The sequence below is a fragment of the Balaenoptera ricei genome, chromosome 13, assembly GCF_028023285.1.
Source record: "Balaenoptera ricei isolate mBalRic1 chromosome 13, mBalRic1.hap2, whole genome shotgun sequence".
Classification (NCBI taxonomy): Eukaryota; Metazoa; Chordata; class Mammalia; order Artiodactyla; family Balaenopteridae; genus Balaenoptera; species Balaenoptera ricei.
Window position 1 is genome coordinate 82,014,173 of NC_082651.1, and position 20,806 is coordinate 82,034,978.

Here is a 20,806-nt window from a genome sequence, read left to right on the forward strand (position 1 = left end):
TTTTCTTTGTCCCTTCTCTCCCCATGGTGGTCTCCCTGGCTGATCGTCCGTCCCCATCTCTGCGGCAGGACTAAGAACCATCCTCCACCTCATGCCTGCAAAGTCCCCTCGACCTCAGTCAGGGGAGCTTCTTTGCTCAAGAATTCACTCAGCCTCCCTGGGTTTCCATTTCCTTGGCTGTGGAAGGGGGAGGCTGGGAGGGACTCCAGGGAGAGAGCCCCGTGGGGCCCCAGGCCTATGCGAGCCCCTGGAAATCTTTTGAGTGGTATCGCAGGACTGTCGTATCCTGACCTCTCCAGGCTCCAGGAGAGGACGAGAGGCGCCTGGTTACTGCTACTCCCTCGGGCCGAGTGTGCAGACCTGTCATCATAGCTGCTCCACTTCCGCCCAACACAGCTTCAGGGGTTGGTGACCTTGGATTTGGTGTGCCATGATCTTGGTCCCAGTGACCATCGGTTAGCACGTACGGCCTTCTAATCACCACACCTAACTACCAGGCCATCTCCTCACTGTCATTCATATATTAATGTGCCTGGTAAGTTTTAGTTGAATTGTTTTTCTATACTCAGTCTACCAAGTTTGTAGTTTACAGAGTAAATTTATCTACTCAACTTTTAAAAATTTTGTAAAAAATACTGGTTCAGTTGCAGGGGAGAAAGGAGGACATCAGGCAGGGGGAGAGTTGTGATGGTGGCCAGAGCCTTGTGGTGCCCAGCATGGGAGGGTCAGAGACGAGCTGAAGACACAACAGTGCAGGAAATGAAGGCACCACCTCTCTGCTGGCCCATGCCTCTTCCTCGAGACTGTAAGCAGCCTGGCTTTAGACACAGATTGTGAACAGATGGGTGCATGTAACGCTCCTTAGAGAATTAGAAAGCCCAGCGTGGTCCTGGGAAGCCAGCCCCCTCCACCCCTACAATGTCCCTGTCCTACCTTCTCCCCCAGGAGACCTGAGAGTGAGCAACAAAGGCCTGGGGGCAAGAGGCTCCCCTGGGGGAGGGGGAGGTGCTCTGAGAGGGCCTTTGTCTGGGCCTGGAACCTTCCCTTTCCTTCTTGATTTGAATGGCAAAACCAAATTTTAATAACCTCCAAGCCAAGGAGCTGGAGTCTCTGATCTAATAGTCATGACAGTCAGTCCAGTGGTGACTTTGGAGCTGTCACTGGACTGTCTTCTTGCGGGAAAGCCTGTCATGTTGGGGAGGAGTGAGGTATGACCTATATGGGCCCCAAGAAGGGGAACTGGAAATAGTAGGAGGAAATTACTGATTCTTCTGGAGTCAGAGTATCAGGGTATGGAATAGGCTGCCTAGGGAAGTAATGAGCTCCCTGTCAGTAGAGGAGTCCAAGGAGAGAACAGCCGGCTGCTTTGCAGGGAGGTGTGGGGAGGATGTTGTTAGAGAGGAGATTCAGGCATAGGTGTGTGTATACACAGGCTGGTTATTACCGTTATTCCCAAACCTACGAGCCTGATTCCATGAAAGGGCTTGAAAAAAACTAATTTTATCTCAAGTGTACTAACTACGCTGTCTCTTGCGCCTTGTGGTGGAATCTGGGTCTAATCTGATGTTGGCTGCCTCCTGTTCTTTGCTGCTGTTTCTGTGGAAAAGTTGCAGGTGAGTCATGCTGTTATTAACAGCAGAGTTAGGGTTTCAGTTCTCTGGGTGTCTGAGTGTGATCTGATAAAAGGGAGTAGAGTGAGCTTTGACCCTGTGTGCACACTGGTAAACCGAGGAAATCTAACACTGAAGAGGCTTGGAGAGACACTTGTTAGGCAAAGGGATGGTTTCGTATTTTTTGGACGGAATGACAGTTCTCTTTCTCTCCACAACCTTCGCTGGCATCTGGTATCTGGCCTTCTGCCATCTACTCTGAAGACCCTGCTCCGTGCAAGTTGATGGTCAGAGCAGAGAGGGTGTCCACACTGACTCGGTTGGCTGGGGTGGAGTGGGGACCGTCCAGAACTTAGCAAACGCCCAGAGAGAGGCACCTTGCCAGTTCTCTTCAGCTCACTTAGAGACTCTGAAACGCAAATCTCTTGTTTCTCTCCTGGATCAAGCGGCATTTGATACTCTCTGGGTGCCATTTCTTGGAATCCTCTACAGTCTGGGGACTTGGAACTAACTGTACATTCTCATCAGACAGTTTAGCCAATAATGAAAATAGCTATTATCAACTGGGATTTAAACATAAACATTCAGGAATGAGTCTCATTTTTTTTTCCCATTGGGAAGATATAATATTACAAAATTTGAAAAAAATGTTAGTGAATGTTTAGAGTTACAAAACTAACATTCTTGTTGCAACATATTCCTCTATTCAAGTCCTTTGCTCATTTTTTTTAATAGATTTATTTATATATTTATTTATTTTTGGCTGTGTTGGGTCTTCGTTGCTGCCCGCGGGCTTTCTCTAGTTGTAGCGAGTGGGGGCTGCTCTTTGTTGCAATGCGCGGGCTTCTCATTGCGGTGGCCTCTCTTGTTGCGGAGCACCAGCTCTAGGCGCGCAGGCTTCAATAGTTGTGGTGCGTGGGCTCAGTAGTTGTGGCTTGAGGGCTCTAGAGCGCAGGCTAAGTAGTTGTGGCACACGGGCTTAGTTGCTCCTCGGCACGTGGGATCTTCCCGGACCAGGCCTCGAACCCGTGTCCCCTGCGTTGGCAGGCGGATTCTTAACCATTGCACCACCAGGGAAGCCCCCTTTGCTCATTTTTGAATCAAGTTTTTATTGTTGTTTTTAGTTCTTTATATATTCTGATATTAATCCCTTAACATATGATTTGCAAATTTTTCTCATTCTGTGGTATTTGTCTCATTATCTCATTATACGTCATTATATGTTATGTATACATCATCATATATCGTATATATCTCATTATATATGTCACAAATATTTGTCTCATTCTGCCTTTTCACTCTGTGGATAGTGTCCTTTGATGCACAGAAATTCTTAATTTTCATGAACTCAAATTTGTCTATTTTTTCTTTTATTGCCTGTGCTTTTGGTGTCATATCCAAGAAATCATTGCCACATCCAATGTTGTGAAGTATTTGCCTTATGTTTTCTTCTAAGAGTTTTATAATTCTCATTCTTACATTTAGGTTTTTGGTCCGTTTTGAGTTGATTTTTCTATATGGTATTAGGTAAGGTTCCAACTTCATTCTTTTGCATGGGGATATCTGGTTTTCCCAGAAACATTTGTTGGAAAGACTGTCTTTTCCCCATTGAATGGCCTTGGCACCCTTGTCAAAAATCATTTGACCATATATGTGAGGGTTTATTTCTAGGCTCCCTATTCTATTCTGTTCTATTCTATTCTATTCTATTCTATTCCATTGGTCTGTCTTTATGCCAGTAGTCATTTGGACCACTCTCCTACTGAAGACAACTAAAAAAAGTTGGACAACTATATTTTTCATTCCTTAAAAGCATTAAACTGCTAACAAGATAGTGACTACTTATTAGTAATTACTGATCCAAGATCAAAGAGAGGACAGAAATCTGGAGATGAGCTTAACAGCAGATTAGGCCTAACACTTTCTCATGGGGATGTTTGCCAGTCCTAAAAAAGTAGCTGAGGAATGAGGTATGCTTTTGGTAACCTTGTGGGGTTTAGGGAGACAAAGGTTGAAGTGCAGGCCTGCCAAGGTAAGCATGATAAGCTGACCTTGGAGGGCAGCTTGTACCTTAGGAATAAAGTGAATGAGAAACAATTCCAACCTGACACTGTACCTTGGCTTTGAAACATCTGGGTGGCTCAGAAAATCTCAAGCTCTAAAACTGAATTAAGGTGGTTCTGAATGTTTAGTGCCTCCAAGTACATGGCAGAGAAAATGCCAATCCTCTCTAGAGGAAGGTACCATTCTAGGCCTCAAATTATTTCCTCATATAGATGTGTCGGGCATACTATCAAATGTAATCAACACCAAAGAGAAAAAAACATGAGTGAGAATCAACGGAAACCACAAATAGAAACAGATCCAGAGGGAGTCTAAATATGAAAGTTATCAGACACAGTCTGTAAAGCAACTATGCTTACTATGTTAAAGGATATAAAAGCCAAGCTTGACATTTTAAGCAGGGAACTAGAAACTATAAAAAGTGACAGGACAATTTTGAAAAGAATCAAAAATTCTAGAACTAAAAATACAATAACTGAAATTAAGAAAATGGTCTGGTTTAAAACTAGATTAGAGCTGAAAGAAAATCAATTAATTACAGGGTAGAACAGAAGAAAGAAGATATGCAGCACCGATAGAAAAAAGATGGAAAATAGAAGAGGGGAAGAAACATTAAGGATGCAGTGAGAAGAAGGCCCAGCAAACAGATAATTGGCATCCCAGAATGAGGAGAGAGAGAATGCAAAGGGGCAGTGTTTGATGAGAAAATTTTCCAAAATTGATAAAAAGACATCAATCCATACCCAAGAAGCCCAGTGAATGCCAAGCAAGACAAATAAAAAGAAATGCACACTTAGACCATCAGAATGACATTGCAGAACACCAAAAACAAAGAAAAATCTTCTAAGAGGAGAAAGTCAGAGATAACATTAGCTTCCAAGGAGCATCTGTTGGACTGAGAGCTGACTTCTCAACAACAAGAACAGAACCCAGAAAATAGTGGAACAGCTTTCTCATGTAAAGAGAGAAAATAACTGCCAATCTACAATCCTATAGACGATAGGAAGCTCAACATAAATTCATAAGGATGGGGAAGACAGGACAGGAAAAAACAGTAACAAAAATCCTGAAACTTAGAAAGCAGATGGATGAGTAGAAACTGACTTCACAGACCCAAGAGAGTGGAATCCTAAACTAGCAGTGGGGGAAGTTAAGAACCATCACAACCTACAAGGCAAAATCTTTATAAGGCTCAGGAACAAAAGAGCATCAATTACTTCCGCAACTGGGTGTGAGTGAGGGTTGGCTAAAATAGAGGATTGGTTAGATACTGCTTAGGAAACAAGTCCCTAAATGTTCCTCTCCTACCACTCAGTCACTGGTGACTCTCTTTCCCCCATCTCAGCAGAAGCTTGGAGGCTGATTCTCAAAAGAAGAGAAAATCGAGTCTCTGGACTTCAGGAGGCCAAAGCCAGGGAGATTAAGGAAGCTTATGCACAGTGAACTTTGCATATGGATATCCTCAGCACTCCGCCACTCAGCTCCTAGACCCAGCTGGGCCTTTGCTGTCCAAGTGGTAAGGGTTGGATGATTCTCCCCTGGGGATCTGGCTGGCCTAAGAGAGCAGGGTGTCCCCAACAAAAGACCCACCTGACCATTCTACAGTAAAGCTCCAAGTCAACAAGCCCCACCAACATGCTCAGATCTACCTATTAGCTTTTCTGTCTCCCACTTTTAAACGTAAAGATTGTTAAACATTAAAGGAAAACCTTATAAGTGAAAGGGAAACTAGAACAGGAAAAACAAAACAACTTAGAGGAAACAGGATGATGCAGCAAAAAGAAAACAAAAACCAGTAGCAAAATTATAATAAATATCCTTAAAATGGTATTGCATCCACGAAACAAGATTGGGATTGGGTGCTGAGAGCACACGTCCTGCAGATTGTGTCTGTTGGCCCTCAAAGCTCCATTCTCACCCTTTCAAGGTCTTGTCCCTAACACAAGGGGGTTAGAAGGCAACAGTTGGGCTCTCAGACTCCCTTGCAGCTGCTCTGGCTAGGTTCTGCCAATGGAAAATGCTGGTGGGGCCTGGCAGGTGGGAGTTGAGACATTTCTCTGTTGCTTTGGTAGTGCCTTTGGCAGCAGAAGCAGCAGCGGATGTCAGCAGCTTCCCTGGTGTCAGTGGTGGCTGCAGCAGCGTTGGCTGGAGCGGGGGCTCCTTATTCCTGCTCAGTAGCATTGGTGTGGTTCTAACGCAGTGGTGGCGGGGGCCATGCTTCCAGCCGAGCAGCAGTGAGTGTGGGCTTTGAGCATTGGAAGCTTCCTGATCCTGGGGTAGCGTCCTCTCTTCCCTTTAGCTCTTCCAGCCCTCTTGACATCATTTAACCAATCCCTTCCATTAAATTCCACTTGGCTTGAAATATCTAGATTGGTTTTTTTTTTTGAGTAAATACTGATTGGGATGCTATAAAAAACATTCAAAAAATAAGAGAGTTCTTGGATATTAAAAAATGTGAAAGCAGAAATAAAAAACTCAATGGAAAGGTTAGAACATAATGTTGGTGAAATCACCCAGAAAGTAGAGAAAAACAAAAACAAAACGCCAGCAACATCAGCAATGTAAGTGCTCAAAGTTTACAGTAAATTGTAATGATATCATATAACATTATCATGGTGTAAATTACTTATTCTCACGTTACTGTATAAATACTCTGTGGTGCTGAGCACACATCCTGCCTGGCATTTGCATGTGACATGTGACCATGTGTTACAGTGGGGTCCTGGTTAGTACAATTTTAAGAGAGCAGAGAAGTGTCCATTTAAAGAAAACTAGAGGAAGAGTATAATCTTCTGATTAATAACATACTGACAAGAACTTTAAATATAGTCATAGATAGGTAAGCTTTATTCCAATGTCTACATAAAAATGAGTTGATGTCGAACAGGAAACGGTTTTTCCAAAGGGTTAAAATCTATCACACAACAGAACTTGGTCCTTTTCCCTTTAGTTTGTCTCTCAGTTGGCTGACACATCATTATTAGTGTCCGCCCTCACTAATCATTTTCACCACACACAATATCTAAAAGTCTTCGGGTGGCACTTCCCATTTCTCTGGAAATCTCTTAAACTGCTTTCAGTTACAAGAGATGGGCAAGGTTTTTTTTTTTTTATGGTGGGCAAGGTTTTTATCTGCTCATGCTCTACTCCACCAGAGACAAAAACACATCCCTGAATTCTCTTGTTTAAATTGTGGCTGTTGGCAAAGTGTCCAAATGAAGAACTTAACGCTAACACACAAAGGACACAGTATAAACTCTGTATAATAGTGAACTTCGCTTCAACTTTTTCTCATTAAAGAATTATTTTTATTATCTCTCCACAAGGGAGTTATAAAAAATACCTGTAAAAACATTGAAAAGGCTCTTAAAAGTCCTGGAATGAAAAATTCTGCAGTATAAATTATGCTACATCGTCTATGACTTGCAAATAAGAATAAAATAAATTCTACAAGCTAGAATTTCTGAATGATTTTGATAGGAATTTACCAGAAGGAGCCAGAACATCAAACCTTAACGATTTCCTGTTTTCATCCCAATTGAGTTTTTGAAAAGCTATATAATCCGTCGACAGGCACAATCCACACAGGAACTTGCTGCTGCCACTAATGATGAAATCAATCTGAAGGACAGAGATTTGTATGCTGGATGCGCCAGGCTCTTCCAGGCAACTGGCTGAAGTGGTCTTCTCTTATTTTTCCCCTTATGTTTTAAATAAAAGTAAATATACATATGGTAAAAAATTTAAATGGTACAGAAAGATCTAAAATAATCAGTAGATATCCTTTTCTCTCATAAGCTAGAAAATCTGATGTCTTCCAAATCATCAGGTGTGTGAAAAATTTGCAAAGTGAAGTCAAACTTGGAGTCTCTTCATCTGAAATTATTGTCAGGACTTTTGGAATGTGTTCATTCTGTCATGTATTACCTCTGTTACAGAGGAAAGCCATGCAGTCTTCTTCTTAAAAAAACCTAATTACAAAAGCAACACACACACTCTGCTCAGAGACAGCAAGTCCAGGCAGCACCTTGTACTCCGTGATCTGGCCCTAGTTACGGGCAGAGTCCCCGGTATCATCCCTGAAACACAGGAATCACAATTACTAACAAGGCATTTTCAAAAATAAGAACTTTGTTTTAATCAAAACGAGGTCATTTGGTCCTTGTAAAATGGAGAGGATTAACTCTGTCAGAGATTCAGGTTGTCTGGTCATTACTTAATTGAAAAATATCTTTATTTAACGTTGTACAAAAGGGCATGAGCCACAGAATCCCAAGCATTCAAGTTAAAACTAGGTCAAACCTTTCCTAGAGAACAAAGGGAAGGCGAGGCAGCCAAGGACTAAGGATGGAGAAGGAAGATTCCTTCACAGAAACTCCCACCACAGTGATGAGAAGCTAGGTGTTCTTCCCCCAAAGTGCACTCACTCTCTGGTGAGCAGGAAAAGCTTACAGAGTCACGGGCGGCAGGAGCTCAGCCGAGCCCTTCCTGAATGCCTCGGATCCTCCTGGCCAGCTGCACATCCTTCGGGAAGAGAGTGACACGGCCGGCATGTAAGGAGAGGAGATAGGCATCCTCAAAGAGATGAACTAGAAACGCTTCTGCTGCCTGCGGACAGAAAGAGAAGCAGAAAGACTGACACAGACGAGGGGGCATGGGCTGCTTTTTGCTGAGAGACCCGCTAAACTCAGTCTCTAAGGGCTCAAAGGACTGTGGGGAAGGATTATTCACAGAACGAGACTGAACTTTGCCTGGGAATTCCACTACCACCAAATGAGAACCTAGCCTCCAAACCCTGGGTGTCCCTTGTTGTTCTTTTCAAGGAGGTGAGATTTAGCCCTGCCTTTCTCCCATACTCACCCCTCACCCAACTGTACCTTGGCCCCCTTCTTACCTCTTGTAGGGCCAACAGGGCCTGGGCTTGCCAATTGAAGTCCACACCACGAGTGAATATAACACATATTTCTCTTGCCTGCGAAGGAGTGGGGATGGGGAGCAAGGGAGAAGGGGAGTGGGGAGGAGTAGAGAGTAAAAGGAGATTCAAGAGAAGACAGACTCTCTCCATGAGTCTCCATGAATCTTCATTTCCGTTATTCCTTCCTGGCCCTTAATCATAGAACCTAACTAGTAGCTGGTGTCAACTCCAGGGAGCTTAGAGATTGGCCCGTCTCTCCTCATTGGTGGTGGGGAGAGGAGGAGACAATCTCTCAGAGCAAGACAAGGGATGAAAGGGTAGTTGGATGACAGAGTTCCTTTTACGTAATCAAAGAACACAGTTCAAAGGTGGTAGGGGTTAGAAATTAATTCCATAAAGAATTAGATTGGGCTAATTCTTGGTGGGCTAAGAATTGGTGGGCTCATGTTTTCAGAAGATGAAGAGTCCCCGACCAGGCTAGAGAAGAGGTCCCTTGCCATTTGGGCAAGAGGCGATAGGGGCCCAATACCTGGGAAATTTAAAGAAAGGAGGCGGCATGGGGGTTGGCGGGAAGCTCCCTGGAGCTCACCAGGCGGCTGAAGGGGTTCTTCCTTAACAACAGGTGTGTGCTCTTCTGAAGAGTTCGGATCTCCTTCAGAACCCGATATTTCCGGCGAGCAAGTGGACGGGAGGGAGCGCCTGAGCAAAAGAGTTGGGTCAGACAGTAAAATGCAGTGGAAAACGGGTGGTGCGTTGCAACCTGGCTGTCAAAGTACCAAATCGTAGACTGTATATAATAGGCTCCCCCAAAGCAGGGATTTTTGTCTATTGTAGTCATTGCGGTTATCTTCAGCAACTGGAGAACAGTGGTTGGTGCTAAGTAAATTTTTGTTAGATGAATGAATGAATAAGTGATCCTCTGAGGGTCCTAGTGACCCTCAGTGACGATCCTCTGAGGGTCTTATTTTAAATGCCGACTCTTCCATGCAGCCTTTCCTGACTCCCAATCCCTTCCAAACCGATGGGTCACTTCCCTCCTCTGGGCCCACAGTACTCTGGGCATCTCCTCTATCTTTCCCACCTGGATTGGAAACCCAGTTTCCAATTTTGTTTTTAGGTTTTTTTTGGCCCTGCCGCACAGCACGTGGGATCTTAGTTCCCCAACCAGGGATCGAACAGGCGCCCCCTGCGTTGGAAGCACGGAGTCTTCACCACTGGACCACCAGGGAAGTCCAATTTTTAGGTATTTTTTAAGAGCTGGAAGGAATCTGAGAGATTATCTAGTACAATTCCCTTGTCTCTGTTATCCTGAGGCCCAGAGAGGTTAAGACAGTTGGCCAGAGCATGTTAGCGGCCAAGGTGGGAGCTCAGAAGTGGCATAACTCAGTGCCAGTGTCGGGCCTTTGGGCTATGAAGTCAGAGCCTTTGGCTCAAAGCCTAGTTTCAACAACAACAAAAAAAGACAAAAAAATCTTAAAAGCATTCCTAAAAGTAGAAATCAAAAAAGTCAAACTCTGATCAGAAATTAAAAAAACAAAAATATAAAAAATAAAAATTCTTCTCTCGTCTTAAAGAGGAAAATTCACTGAAATTAGGCTATTTAGAAATGAATAAAAATAAAAAGTCTACACCTTAAAACTTAAGCGATATAGCCAAATAGTCCTAAAGGAAAATGTACAGCCTCAAGATCTATCTACGAGAAAACAAGAACATTAAAAGATAATTCCGCTAAGTGTTCAACTCACGTATTAGGGAGAGAATTACTAAAGTAAATCAAAAGAAGGTAGAGCAAAAGAAATATTAAAGATAATAAACTAACTTAATGAAAAAGAGTGTAAAATAAAAACAGTACAGCTGGCTCCATAAATTAAACCAAGGACCAATAAAAACAAATGAACCTCTGAGAAGTTGAACAAATAAAAAAAAGAAAATAAAAAACCTCACGAAAACTAACATTTTGAAGAAATGTTATTCATGGTCCAGCCAAGAAGAGAGAATCCACACCAAGTAGTTGCACAGAAGGAATTTAATATGGTGAACTAATTGCCAAGTGTTAGACAAGCTGCCAAGAGCAAATGGGGACAGAGGGGCAATGCACAGATGCGCTGGCAGTGGAGGCTTTATCCCAGGGGCCAAAGAAACAGGGGACTTTTTAGGAGAAAGAGGGAGGCCCTACACCCAGGAGATGAGCTACTGGCACCTGCCTCCCTCCTCACCACCAGTCCCCAATCCAGTCGCTGGAAGCAGCCTTTAATAATCAGACACGGCAGTCACAGAATGGAAAGATGAACACAACTAAAGATCACCAAGCAATGTAAAAAGGCCAACACCATGAAAGGAAGGGACCAAACTCAGCAAACAAAATAACCAATACCAGAGGGACTTGAGTTATCACAGAAAAGAGAGAAAGAGAAATACACATAATAACCTCAGAGGGGTAAGGGAAGATGTGAAGGCTATGACTCAGGAACGAGTGCTTGTGAAAAGTAACCAATTAGAGAGACCATGGGAAAGAACTGGGATTAAACATTCAATAGTTGGGTCTTAAAATCTGACATAAGGAGTTGAGATTTAATCCTAAAGTAATGGGAGGCCACAGAAGAGCTTTTAAGCAGGACAGAGAGATGATCCACTTACATTTAAAGATCATTCCAGTTGCTGCGTAAGGAAAGAACCGAAAAGGGACAAGAGTGGAAGGGAAGTCGTAGCCAGGTTAGGGTGCTGGGGGCTTGGACTAGGCTGGTGGGAGTGGAGAAGGCAACGAGTGGCATGATTAGATGTTACGTGGAGGTGGAAGTGCCTAAGCTTACATTTGGATTGGATGGACATGGGGGCAAGATGAAAAATCTCTCCCAGGTTTCTGGCTTAAACGATCCTGTGAGTGGCTATGCCATTTCCTGAAATGGGGGAAACTGGGGATGAAGCAGCAGGAGGGGAGTAACCAAAAGTGCGCTTTTAGATGTGTTTAGTGTGACGTACCCAAGAGTCTTCGAGTAGAAAGGCCGTTGGATGTAGGTGTGCGGGGTCAGAGGACAGATGTGGGGTGGAGCTATAAATGTGAGAGCTGTCAGTGTATGAATGGTACTGGAGCCACGGGGAGGGATGAGCCCACCTGGGGAAGGGAAAGAAAGGAAAAGTAGACCATGGAAGTCCAACATCAACATGCTGAAGAGAGGTGGCACAGGCAGTGAAAACTGCTGAGCAGAAACTGCAGAGTGTGTGTATCACGGAGCCAGGGGGATGGAGTGTTTTGAAGAAGAAATTACCTACTGTGTCGAGTGCTTCTGAGAGACAGGGTAAGAGAAGGACACAGGCATGTCTAATAAAGTTGGCAACATGAAAGTAGCTGGTGACCTTCACAACAGCAGTTCAAGGGCACTGGAAGTAGGGGTAGTGCTTGTGGGGAGTCAGACTGGAATGGGTTGAAGGGTGTCTGGGAACAGAAACAGACACGTCTGTAGACTTAAGTCTGGCTGTTCTAAAAAGGGTAGCTGTGGGGCTTCCCTGGTGGCGCAGTGGGTGGGAGTCCGCCTGCCAATGTGGGGGACAGGGGTTCGGGCCCTGGTCGAGGTTCCCACACGCCGCAGAGCAACAGAGCCCGTGCGCCACAACTACTGAGCCTGCGCTCTAGAGTCCGCGAGCCACAACTATGGAGGCCCGCGTGCCTGGAGCCCGCGCTCTGCAACGCGAGAGGCCGCCGCGATGAGAAGCCCGCGCACCGCAACGAGGAGTAGCCCCGGCTCTCCGTGGCTAGAGAAAGCACGCACGCAGCGGGGAAGACCCAACGCAGCCAAAAATAAATAAATAAAACAAATTAATTAATTAAAAAAAATAATAAAATAAAAAAAAAGGGTAGCTGTGAAGGGCAGAAGTGAGAAATGGGGAGTATGAGGGAGCCGGGGATGTGGGGTGCCCTTTTCTTTAGAACATTAATAGCAGAGCACATTTGCCAAATGCCAATGTAAGGAGTATGAATTTACTTCCAAGTGCGGGTGGTAAGGATAACAGAAAGCCCCTGGGAAGGTGACAGAAGAATATGACCAAGAGCTCATGTAGGAGGAAGAGTGGCTTTTGATGGAAAGGGGTCACCTAGGTTCTCTGTTGTGAGAAGATAAAGGGGAATCCAGTCTGGAGGCTTCTATTTCCTCAATGAAGCATGAGGCAAGGTCATCCTGAGCTGAGAGTGAATCAGGGGACTGGAGTTGTAAGGATGCTTCTACATCCGGAAGCAACAGTGAACATCATATGTGACAATATTCCTGTTAAAATTACAAATGAGACAAAGATGACCAAAACATTGCTCTTATTTCAACACTAGTCTCAGGGCCTCACTAACAATAAAATAAGAAATAAAATGTATAAAAATGAAAAGAAGACTCAAAAGTCATTATTTGCAAACAGTATAATGGTCCACTTAAAAATTTCAATTAAAGCAACTGAAAGACTCTTAGGATTAACAAGAGAATTCAGCAAGTTAGCTAGATGCAAAGGTTATTTATGTTAAGGAAAGAAACAAAAACAAAAACAAAAACAACCCAGGGCTTCCCTGGTGGCCCAGTGGTTGAGAATCTGCCTGCCAATGCAGGGGACACGGGTTCAAGCCCTGGTCTGGGAAGATCCCACATGCCACGGAGCAACTAGGCCCGTGAGCCACAACTACTGAGCCTGTGCGTCTGGAGCTTGTGCTCCACAACAAGAGAGGCCGCGACAGTGAGAGGCCCACGCACCGCGATGAAGGGTGGCCCCCGCTTGCCGCAACTAGAGAAAGACCTCGCACAGAAACGAAGACCCAACACAGCCAAAAATAAATAAATTAATAAATTAATTAATTAAAAAAAAAAAGTCAAGGCCTTAAGAAGTATTAAAAAAAAAAAAACCAAAAAAAAAAAAAACAAACCCAAAAAACAACCCATTCACAATAGCAACATCTATAAATAACCAATAATACTTTCTTCACCCTGCTCTTAGCTATAGAGCAGAAGACAAGTAAAGCAGTTGCTGCCACAGTTCTTGTTTGTGGGTATCCCATCCACCAGACCACAGCACAGAAACTAAGGACCACAGACCAGCCTTCTTTCCAGGCATGCTACCTCTGGAAGGGAACAAGGTGAGAGCACCGTCTGAGTTAGGGCACTTTGGTTAAGGACCAATACAGCCACTCACTGAAGGAAAAAAACAAAACAAAAAACCAAAAACACCTGGAAAGGCACCTTCTAAAATTAGAACTGTTGTTTGAAATTGTCACAAAAAGCAGCCAATACTTTTGCATTTGAAAAAAGCACAAACACCGATTTTTTTAAAAATCCCGTGTCTGCGGGAACAAGCTGGGTGACCTTGTTCAAATTATCAGGTCTGTCTGTGCCTCAGTTGTCTCATCTGTAAAATGGGCACAATATAAAGTTGAGTTAATTCATATAAAGAGTTTAACACAATGCCTAGTTAGTGGTAAGCACTCAATACACGTTAGTAGAATCAAGAATACTGTCTGGGCCAGTCCTTTCTCCTCCTCAGAACTACCTTCCCCAGTCCCTCCCCGGTCTTGGACCTTGGGCCGTCCCGGAGCGGATACTGGACGGCAGAACCGCTTTGGCACCCCCTGCAGAGGAAGGCCAGCGGACCGGGAGTCAGGAGACTGGGCTGGACCCCAGGCTCAGCAAGCGAGCATCGGTTTTTTCGTCTGTGAAATGGGCACGCGGACCCGGCCGTACCCACCTCACAGACAGGCTGCCGGGAGGCCGGCTCGGAGGGAAAGGGATCACGGCGGGTTACCTAAGGATGGGCCCGGCCGGGGTGGGGCAGGAGCCGGGCTCGCGGCGCGCCTCCTTGGGACTTCGGGCTTGCGGATCCGGCGGCGCGGGCCCATGGTTGGCGCTCAGGGTTGCGGACCGCGGCTCCTTCTCGGCCTCCCGGGTCCGGAGGCAGAGGCTGGGGTCCAGGGGAGGGCCAGCAGCGCCCCGGCTGCGTGCCCCGGATGTGTGGCGTTCAAATTACCCGCTCCACCGCGGATTCACTGCCGGCGTTTTTTAAAAACCGAATCCAGCGACTCCCAGTGGCTGCCTCTGGAACGCTCCTGCGCAGAGCGATTGCGGGGAGGACCAATGAGAGCACAGGACGAGAGGCTAACGGCGGCGGTGATAGGAGAAGACAGCGGGAACAAGGCGGATCGATGGTAGGAATCAGCCAATGGGGACTTGGAAAAGTGAAATGAGGCGGGAACTGCTCCAGTCCTCCGCTCCCTTGGGCAGGACCGCATCTTTGAGGGATCAGACCCACGTCCTCCGGCGCTCTCTGGCCGCGAAATGAAAGCTCGATTATGAAGATGTAGCTGGTGCTACATGTGTAGAACGCGTTTCTCTAGACGAATCACCTTGCGCAAACATTTTATGTTTTGCTCTATCAATCTTGAGGTGGGTTTTAAAGATGAGGAGACGGGCCCACGGAGAATGTGACCATCCCATGTCTCGCCTGAGACCAGGAGCAGCCCATGAATATGACTCAGAAGTCAGCTTAACTGCATGAACCTTATTGATGATTAGGGTCCTGGGACAGCCAGGATGGGGCCTCTGACCATGAGGTCAAGCAGGGCAGGCCTCAGCTCTGTTTTTGGATCACGCTCTCCAGCATTTTCGTAACAGGGAAATGACCCCTTCCCTTCCTGTTGGGGATAATATGTATTGAGGTCAAATGTAGAACTAGGTAGTTAGAATAAAGGGGATTTTATATTCTACACTTTTTTTTTTTTTTTACATTATCTAGATGTTCTACAGTTAACATGCACTGTAATCAGGAAATATGTTACAAAATCAGTGATTTTATGGAACCCTTGTTCACTGCTGGTGGGAACGCAAAATGGTGCGGCTGCAGTGGAAAACAGTATGGCAATTGGTCAAAAGATTAAACACAGAATTACCATATGATCCAGGAATTCCACTTCTGGGTGTATATTCAATTAAAAGCAGGGGCTTGAACAGGTATTTGTACACTAAGGCTCATAGCAGTGTTATTCACAATAGCCAAAAATGTCCAAGTGAATCAATAGATAAATAAAATGTGGTATATACATACAATGGAATATTATTCAACCTTATGAAGAAAGTAAATTTTGATACATATTACAACATGGATGAGTCTTGAAGGTATTATGTTAAGCAAAATAAATGAGATACAAAAGGACCAATATTGTATGATTCCACTTACATGAGATGCCTCGAGTAGTCAAATTCATAGAGACAGAAAGGTAGGATGGTGGTTGCTAGGGGCTGGGGGAAGGGAGGAAAAGGGAATTATTGTTTAATGGGTACAGAGTTTCAGTTTGGGAAGATGAAAAAGTTCTAGAGATGGGTGATGATTGCACAACAAATGTGAATGTTCTTAATGCCACTGAATTGTACACTTAATAATGGTCAATAAGGTGAGTTTTATGTTGTGTATATTTCACCACAATAAGAAAGAAAGAGAAAGAAAGAAAGAAAGGGAGAAAGAAGGAGTACAGGAGGGGGGAAGGGAAGGGGAGGAAGGAAAGGAAAGGAATGTTTGGTTGAACCCATTGAGATGCAGTCAAATCACAGAAGGATAGTTGTTTTTCAGTGACACAGTGGCAAGAAGTCCTACTACACCAGTCCTCAGGACCCATTAATCAAACAAAGCAAATCTTCACTCATTAATTCTGCTTTAGATCTAGAGTGCCTTCTTTGCTCTATTAGAAATAAGTAGAAAACAAAGGTAGAAAATAGTGTTGTTGTTGTTTTTTTTTAAGATTCCACATATAAGTGAGATCATACAGTATTGTCTTTCTCTGACTTATTTCACTTAGCATAATGCCCTTGAGGTTCATCCATGTTGTTGCAGATGGCAAGATTTCTTTTTATGCCCAAATAATATTCCATTGTGAATATATATATATATATATATATATATATATATATATCACAATTTCTTTATCCGTTCATCCATTGATGAACACTTAGGTGTTTCCAAATCTTGGTTATTGTAAATAATGCTGCAATGAACACAAAGGTGCATATATCTTTTCAGGTTAGTGTTTTTGTTTCCTTTGAATACCCAGAAGTAGAATCGCTGAATCACATGGTTGTTCTATTTTTAATTTTTCCAGGAACCTCCATACAATTTTCCACAGTGGCTGCACTAATTTACTCCCACCAATAGTGCACAAGTTGTCCCTTTTCTTCACATCCTCCTCAAAACTTGTTATTTCTTGTCTTTTTGATAATAGCCATTCTAACAGATGTGAGGTGATATCTCACTGTGGTTTTGATTTGCATTTTCCTGATGATTAATGATGTTGAGCATCTTTTCATGTCCCTGTTGGCCATCTTTATGTCTTCTTTGGAACAATGTCTATTCAGATCATTTGACCATTTTTATTTTACTTTTGGCCACGCTGCAGGACATGTGGGATCTTAGTTTCCTGATCAGGGATCGAACCCGTGCCCTCTGAACGGAAGCGTGGAGTCTTAACCACTGGACTGCCAGGGAAGTCCCCATTTGCCCATTTATAAATCGAATTGTTTATTTGTTCTCACCATTGAGTTGTATGCATTCTTTATACATTTTGGATATTAATCCATGATCAGATATATAATTTGCAAATGTTTTCTCCCATTCAGTAGGTTGCCTTTTTATTTTGTTGATGGCTCCCTTTGCTGTGCTGAAGCTTTTTAGTTTGAAGTGGTCCTACTTATTTATTTTTGCTTTTGTTGCCTTTGCTTTTGTTGTCAGATTCAAAAAACCATTGTCAAGACCTATGTCAAGGAACTTGTTTTCCTCTAGCAGTTATAAGCTTTCAGGCCTTATGTTCAAGTCTTTAATCCATTTTGAGTTAATTTTTGTGTATAGTGTAAGACAGTGGTCCAGTTTCATTCTTTCCCATGTTGCTGTCCAGTTTTCCCAACACCATTTACTAAAGAGACGGTTCTTTTCCCCATTGTATAGTCTTGGCTCCTTTGTCATAAATTAATTGACCATGTATGTGCAGGTTTATTTCTGGGCTCTCTATTCTGTTCCATTAATCTATGTGTCTGTTTTTAGGCCAATACCATACTGTTTTAATTATTATAGCTTTGTAGTCTAGTTTGAAATCAGGGAATGTGATGCCTTCAGTTTTGTTCTCTCTCAAGATTGCATTGGCTATTTGGGGTCTTTTGTGGTTCCTTACAAATTTTGCATTTTTTGTTCTATTTCTGTGAAGAATGCCATTGGAGTTTTGTAGGATTGAATCTGATAGGCATTGAATCTGTAGATTGCTTTGGATGGTATGAACATTTTAACAATATTAATTCTTCCAATCCATGAACGTGGAATATCTTTCCATTTATTTGTGTCTTCAATTTCTTTCATTAATGTCTTGTAGTTTTCAGTATACAGGTCTTTCGCCTCCTTGGTTAAATTTATTCCTGGGTATTTTATCTTTTTGATGCAATTGTAAATGGGATTGTTTTCTTAATTTCTCTTTCTGATAGTTTGTTAGTGTATATAAATGCAACAGATTTTTGTGTATTGATTTTGTATCCTGCAGCTTTACTGAATTTGTTTATTAGTTCTAACAGTTTTTTGATGGTGTCTTTAAGGTTTTCTATATATAATATGTCATTTGCAAATAGTGACAGTTTTTCTTCCTCCTTTCCAACTTGGATCCTTTCCTTTCTTTCTCTTGCCTAATTGCTTTATCTAGGGCTTCCAATACTATGTTGAATAAAAGTGGCAAGAGTGGGAAAAACTGTCTCATTCCCAATCTTAGAGTTAAAGCTTTCAGCTTTTTTCATCATTCAGTGTGATGTTAGCTGTGGGCTTGTAATGTATGGCCTTTATTATGTTGAGATACATTCCCTCTATACCCACTTTGTTGAGAGTTTTTATCATAAATGGATGTTGAATTTTGTCAAATGCTTTTTCTGCATTATATGATCATATGATTTTTATCCTTTATTTTGTAAATGTGGTGTATCACACTGACTGATTTGCAGATGTGGAAACATCCTTGCATCTCTGGAATAAATCCCATTTGATCATGGTGGGACTGATCATCAATTCCACTATGATCCTTTTAATGTATTGATGAATTCAGTTTGCTAATATTTCGTTGAGGATTTTTGCATCTATGTTCATCAGGGATATTGGCCTGTAAGTTTCTTTTCTTATGGTTTCCTTGTCTGGTTTTGGTATCAGGGTAATGCTAGCCTCATAAAATGAGTTTGGAAGAGTCCCCTTCTCTTCTTCTTCTTTTTTTTTTTGGGGGAAGAGTTTGAGAAGGGTTGGTATTAATTCTTCTTTGAATGTTTGGTAGAATTCACCAGTGAACCTGTTTGGTCCTGGACCTTTGTTTCTTGGGAGGCTTTTGATTACTGATTCAATCTCCTTACTAGTAATTGGTTTGTTCAGATTTTCTATTTCCTCCTGGTAGGTTCTATGTTTCTAGGAATTTATTGATTTCTTCTAGTCTCTCCAATTCATTGGTGAATAATTGTTCCTTGCTTTTTAGACAGTATTTGTGGATATATTCCCAGCATGCCATTAGTAGTCTTCGATTTTGTTCTGTTCCGTAACTGAACACACAGTGGCTGGCTTCAATGAGTGTCTTGACTGAAGTTCAAGAAGCTTCTCTGCCTTCATATAAACTGGAGAGGAGATGAATAGTGACTTAAAGATGAGAAAAAACCAGCCAGCCCCACTCATACTCCTGGATCCCTGCTGGGATCTGGGGGAAGAAGCATGAGAGATGGAAGCTAATTGATACAGGAGGGCTAGAAGCTTCTTTTAGTTTGGTGATCCTCCCAATGTCAGAAAGAGGTTTTGCCCTGACAGCTCCTGGTCTCTTTCCAGGGAGACTGCCAGGAACATGGAGTTACTGTGGTATCTTGATGGAGAGTGAACTATAGAATCTCAGGGTGTGGGGCCTGGGAGAATTATTCTGGTGGTTGTAGCGGATCAGACCAAAGAGAGCAGCAGGGAATGTAGAAAAAAAGCCGTTTTAAAAAGCTCCTAATAGTCCTAATCTTCATCCAGTTTCTAAGCCAGATGAACTTGTGGACTGACCCCAGGAAACAGAGTATGAAAGAGAGACAAGTTACCTAATTGTGAGGTGACCCATCATCCAGCATCAAAGCCAGGATCAAAATGAGCACCAGGACAGTCATCCTCAGAGCAGGATTCGGCACTTCTGGGAGAATGAGAAGCTGGCCCAAGGAAGAGAATTCTGGTTTCTGGAGAGGCCAGGGCCAGTCCCTGTGTATATGTGGGGCTGGGGCTGGCATCCTGCCAGGTCTCACCCTTCCTGAACAGCAGTAAGTGACTGAAAGATGAGTGAACTCCGCCAAAGTGGCCTCCTTTTCTTTGGGCATTAAGGTCGATCGTGAGTCCCAACCACACCTGGTGCCTCTTGCTGGTCGGCCATGGAAGGGTTTCTAGGTCATCAGTAGGGACAAAGACCACAGATTCCTGGGGCCATCTGTGAATATATCTGGTTCACTTCCTTTATCCGTGGGACAAGGAGACTGATGCCTGGGAGAGGAAGGGGCTTCTCAGGCCCCTAGTCAGAGCCAGATTTGGAACTCGGTCTCCACAGTCAAGAACTCTACCCACTGCATCAAGCTGCCACAGAATCCAAACTGTCTAACTCAAGTCTTTACCTTGGATTGGGGAACAGAACTTGAGAATACTACCCTGTATCGAATTTTGATGGCTCTTTCCTCTTCTGACATTTATAAAAGTAAACAAACACTATTTTGTACTGATGCCTTTTGGATGATTTTGTGATGCCCACAGTGACATCCCCCTTGGTTGTTCCAAGATTCTGGTGGGAGTTCCTGCCTACCTCAAGAAGGTAACGACTAACTCTTAACAACAGGCAGCTGGATTGAAGTGGGTCTATGGTCCCTTAAGGCTTCTTGAGTTTGCTGGCTGGAGCTGTGCTTGGGGATACTCGGTGGGTCCACTGGCAATAGGGAGTGGGGTGAGCAGTCTGGTCCAGAAGACCCCCTTTGGGTGGCAGGTTACACAACAGAAGATCCAACAGCCAAGGGCTCTAAAATGTAAGTCTACTCTCTGAATGACTCTTATCTTCATCCTCTCCACCATTTCTCTAGTTCAGACCCTGATTAACCAAAGGGTGTTTGTTTTACTGGTCTCTGCCTTTAGTACCTCTCGATGCTAACCAAACCTGTCTCCATATAACAACCAGGCGATCTTTCCAAACAGCAAT

At 43.5% G+C, this 20,806-nt stretch overlaps 1 protein-coding gene across 1 annotated transcript; it reads right to left on the reverse strand.

Annotated features, from left to right (window-relative positions):
* Positions 1-7,073: 7,073 nt before the first annotated feature.
* CENPA (centromere protein A) lies at positions 7,074-14,508 on the reverse strand. The gene is made up of 5 exons (XM_059942985.1): positions 14,359-14,508; positions 9,179-9,288; positions 8,569-8,646; positions 8,127-8,282; positions 7,074-7,753 (listed from the first exon to the last, which is right to left on the reverse strand). Exons 1-4 carry the CDS (start codon positions 14,450-14,452, stop codon positions 8,148-8,150), a joined length of 417 nt encoding a protein of 138 aa, XP_059798968.1. The 5' UTR covers positions 14,453-14,508; the 3' UTR covers positions 7,074-7,753; positions 8,127-8,147.
* Between the last annotated feature and the right edge of the window lie 6,298 nt (positions 14,509-20,806).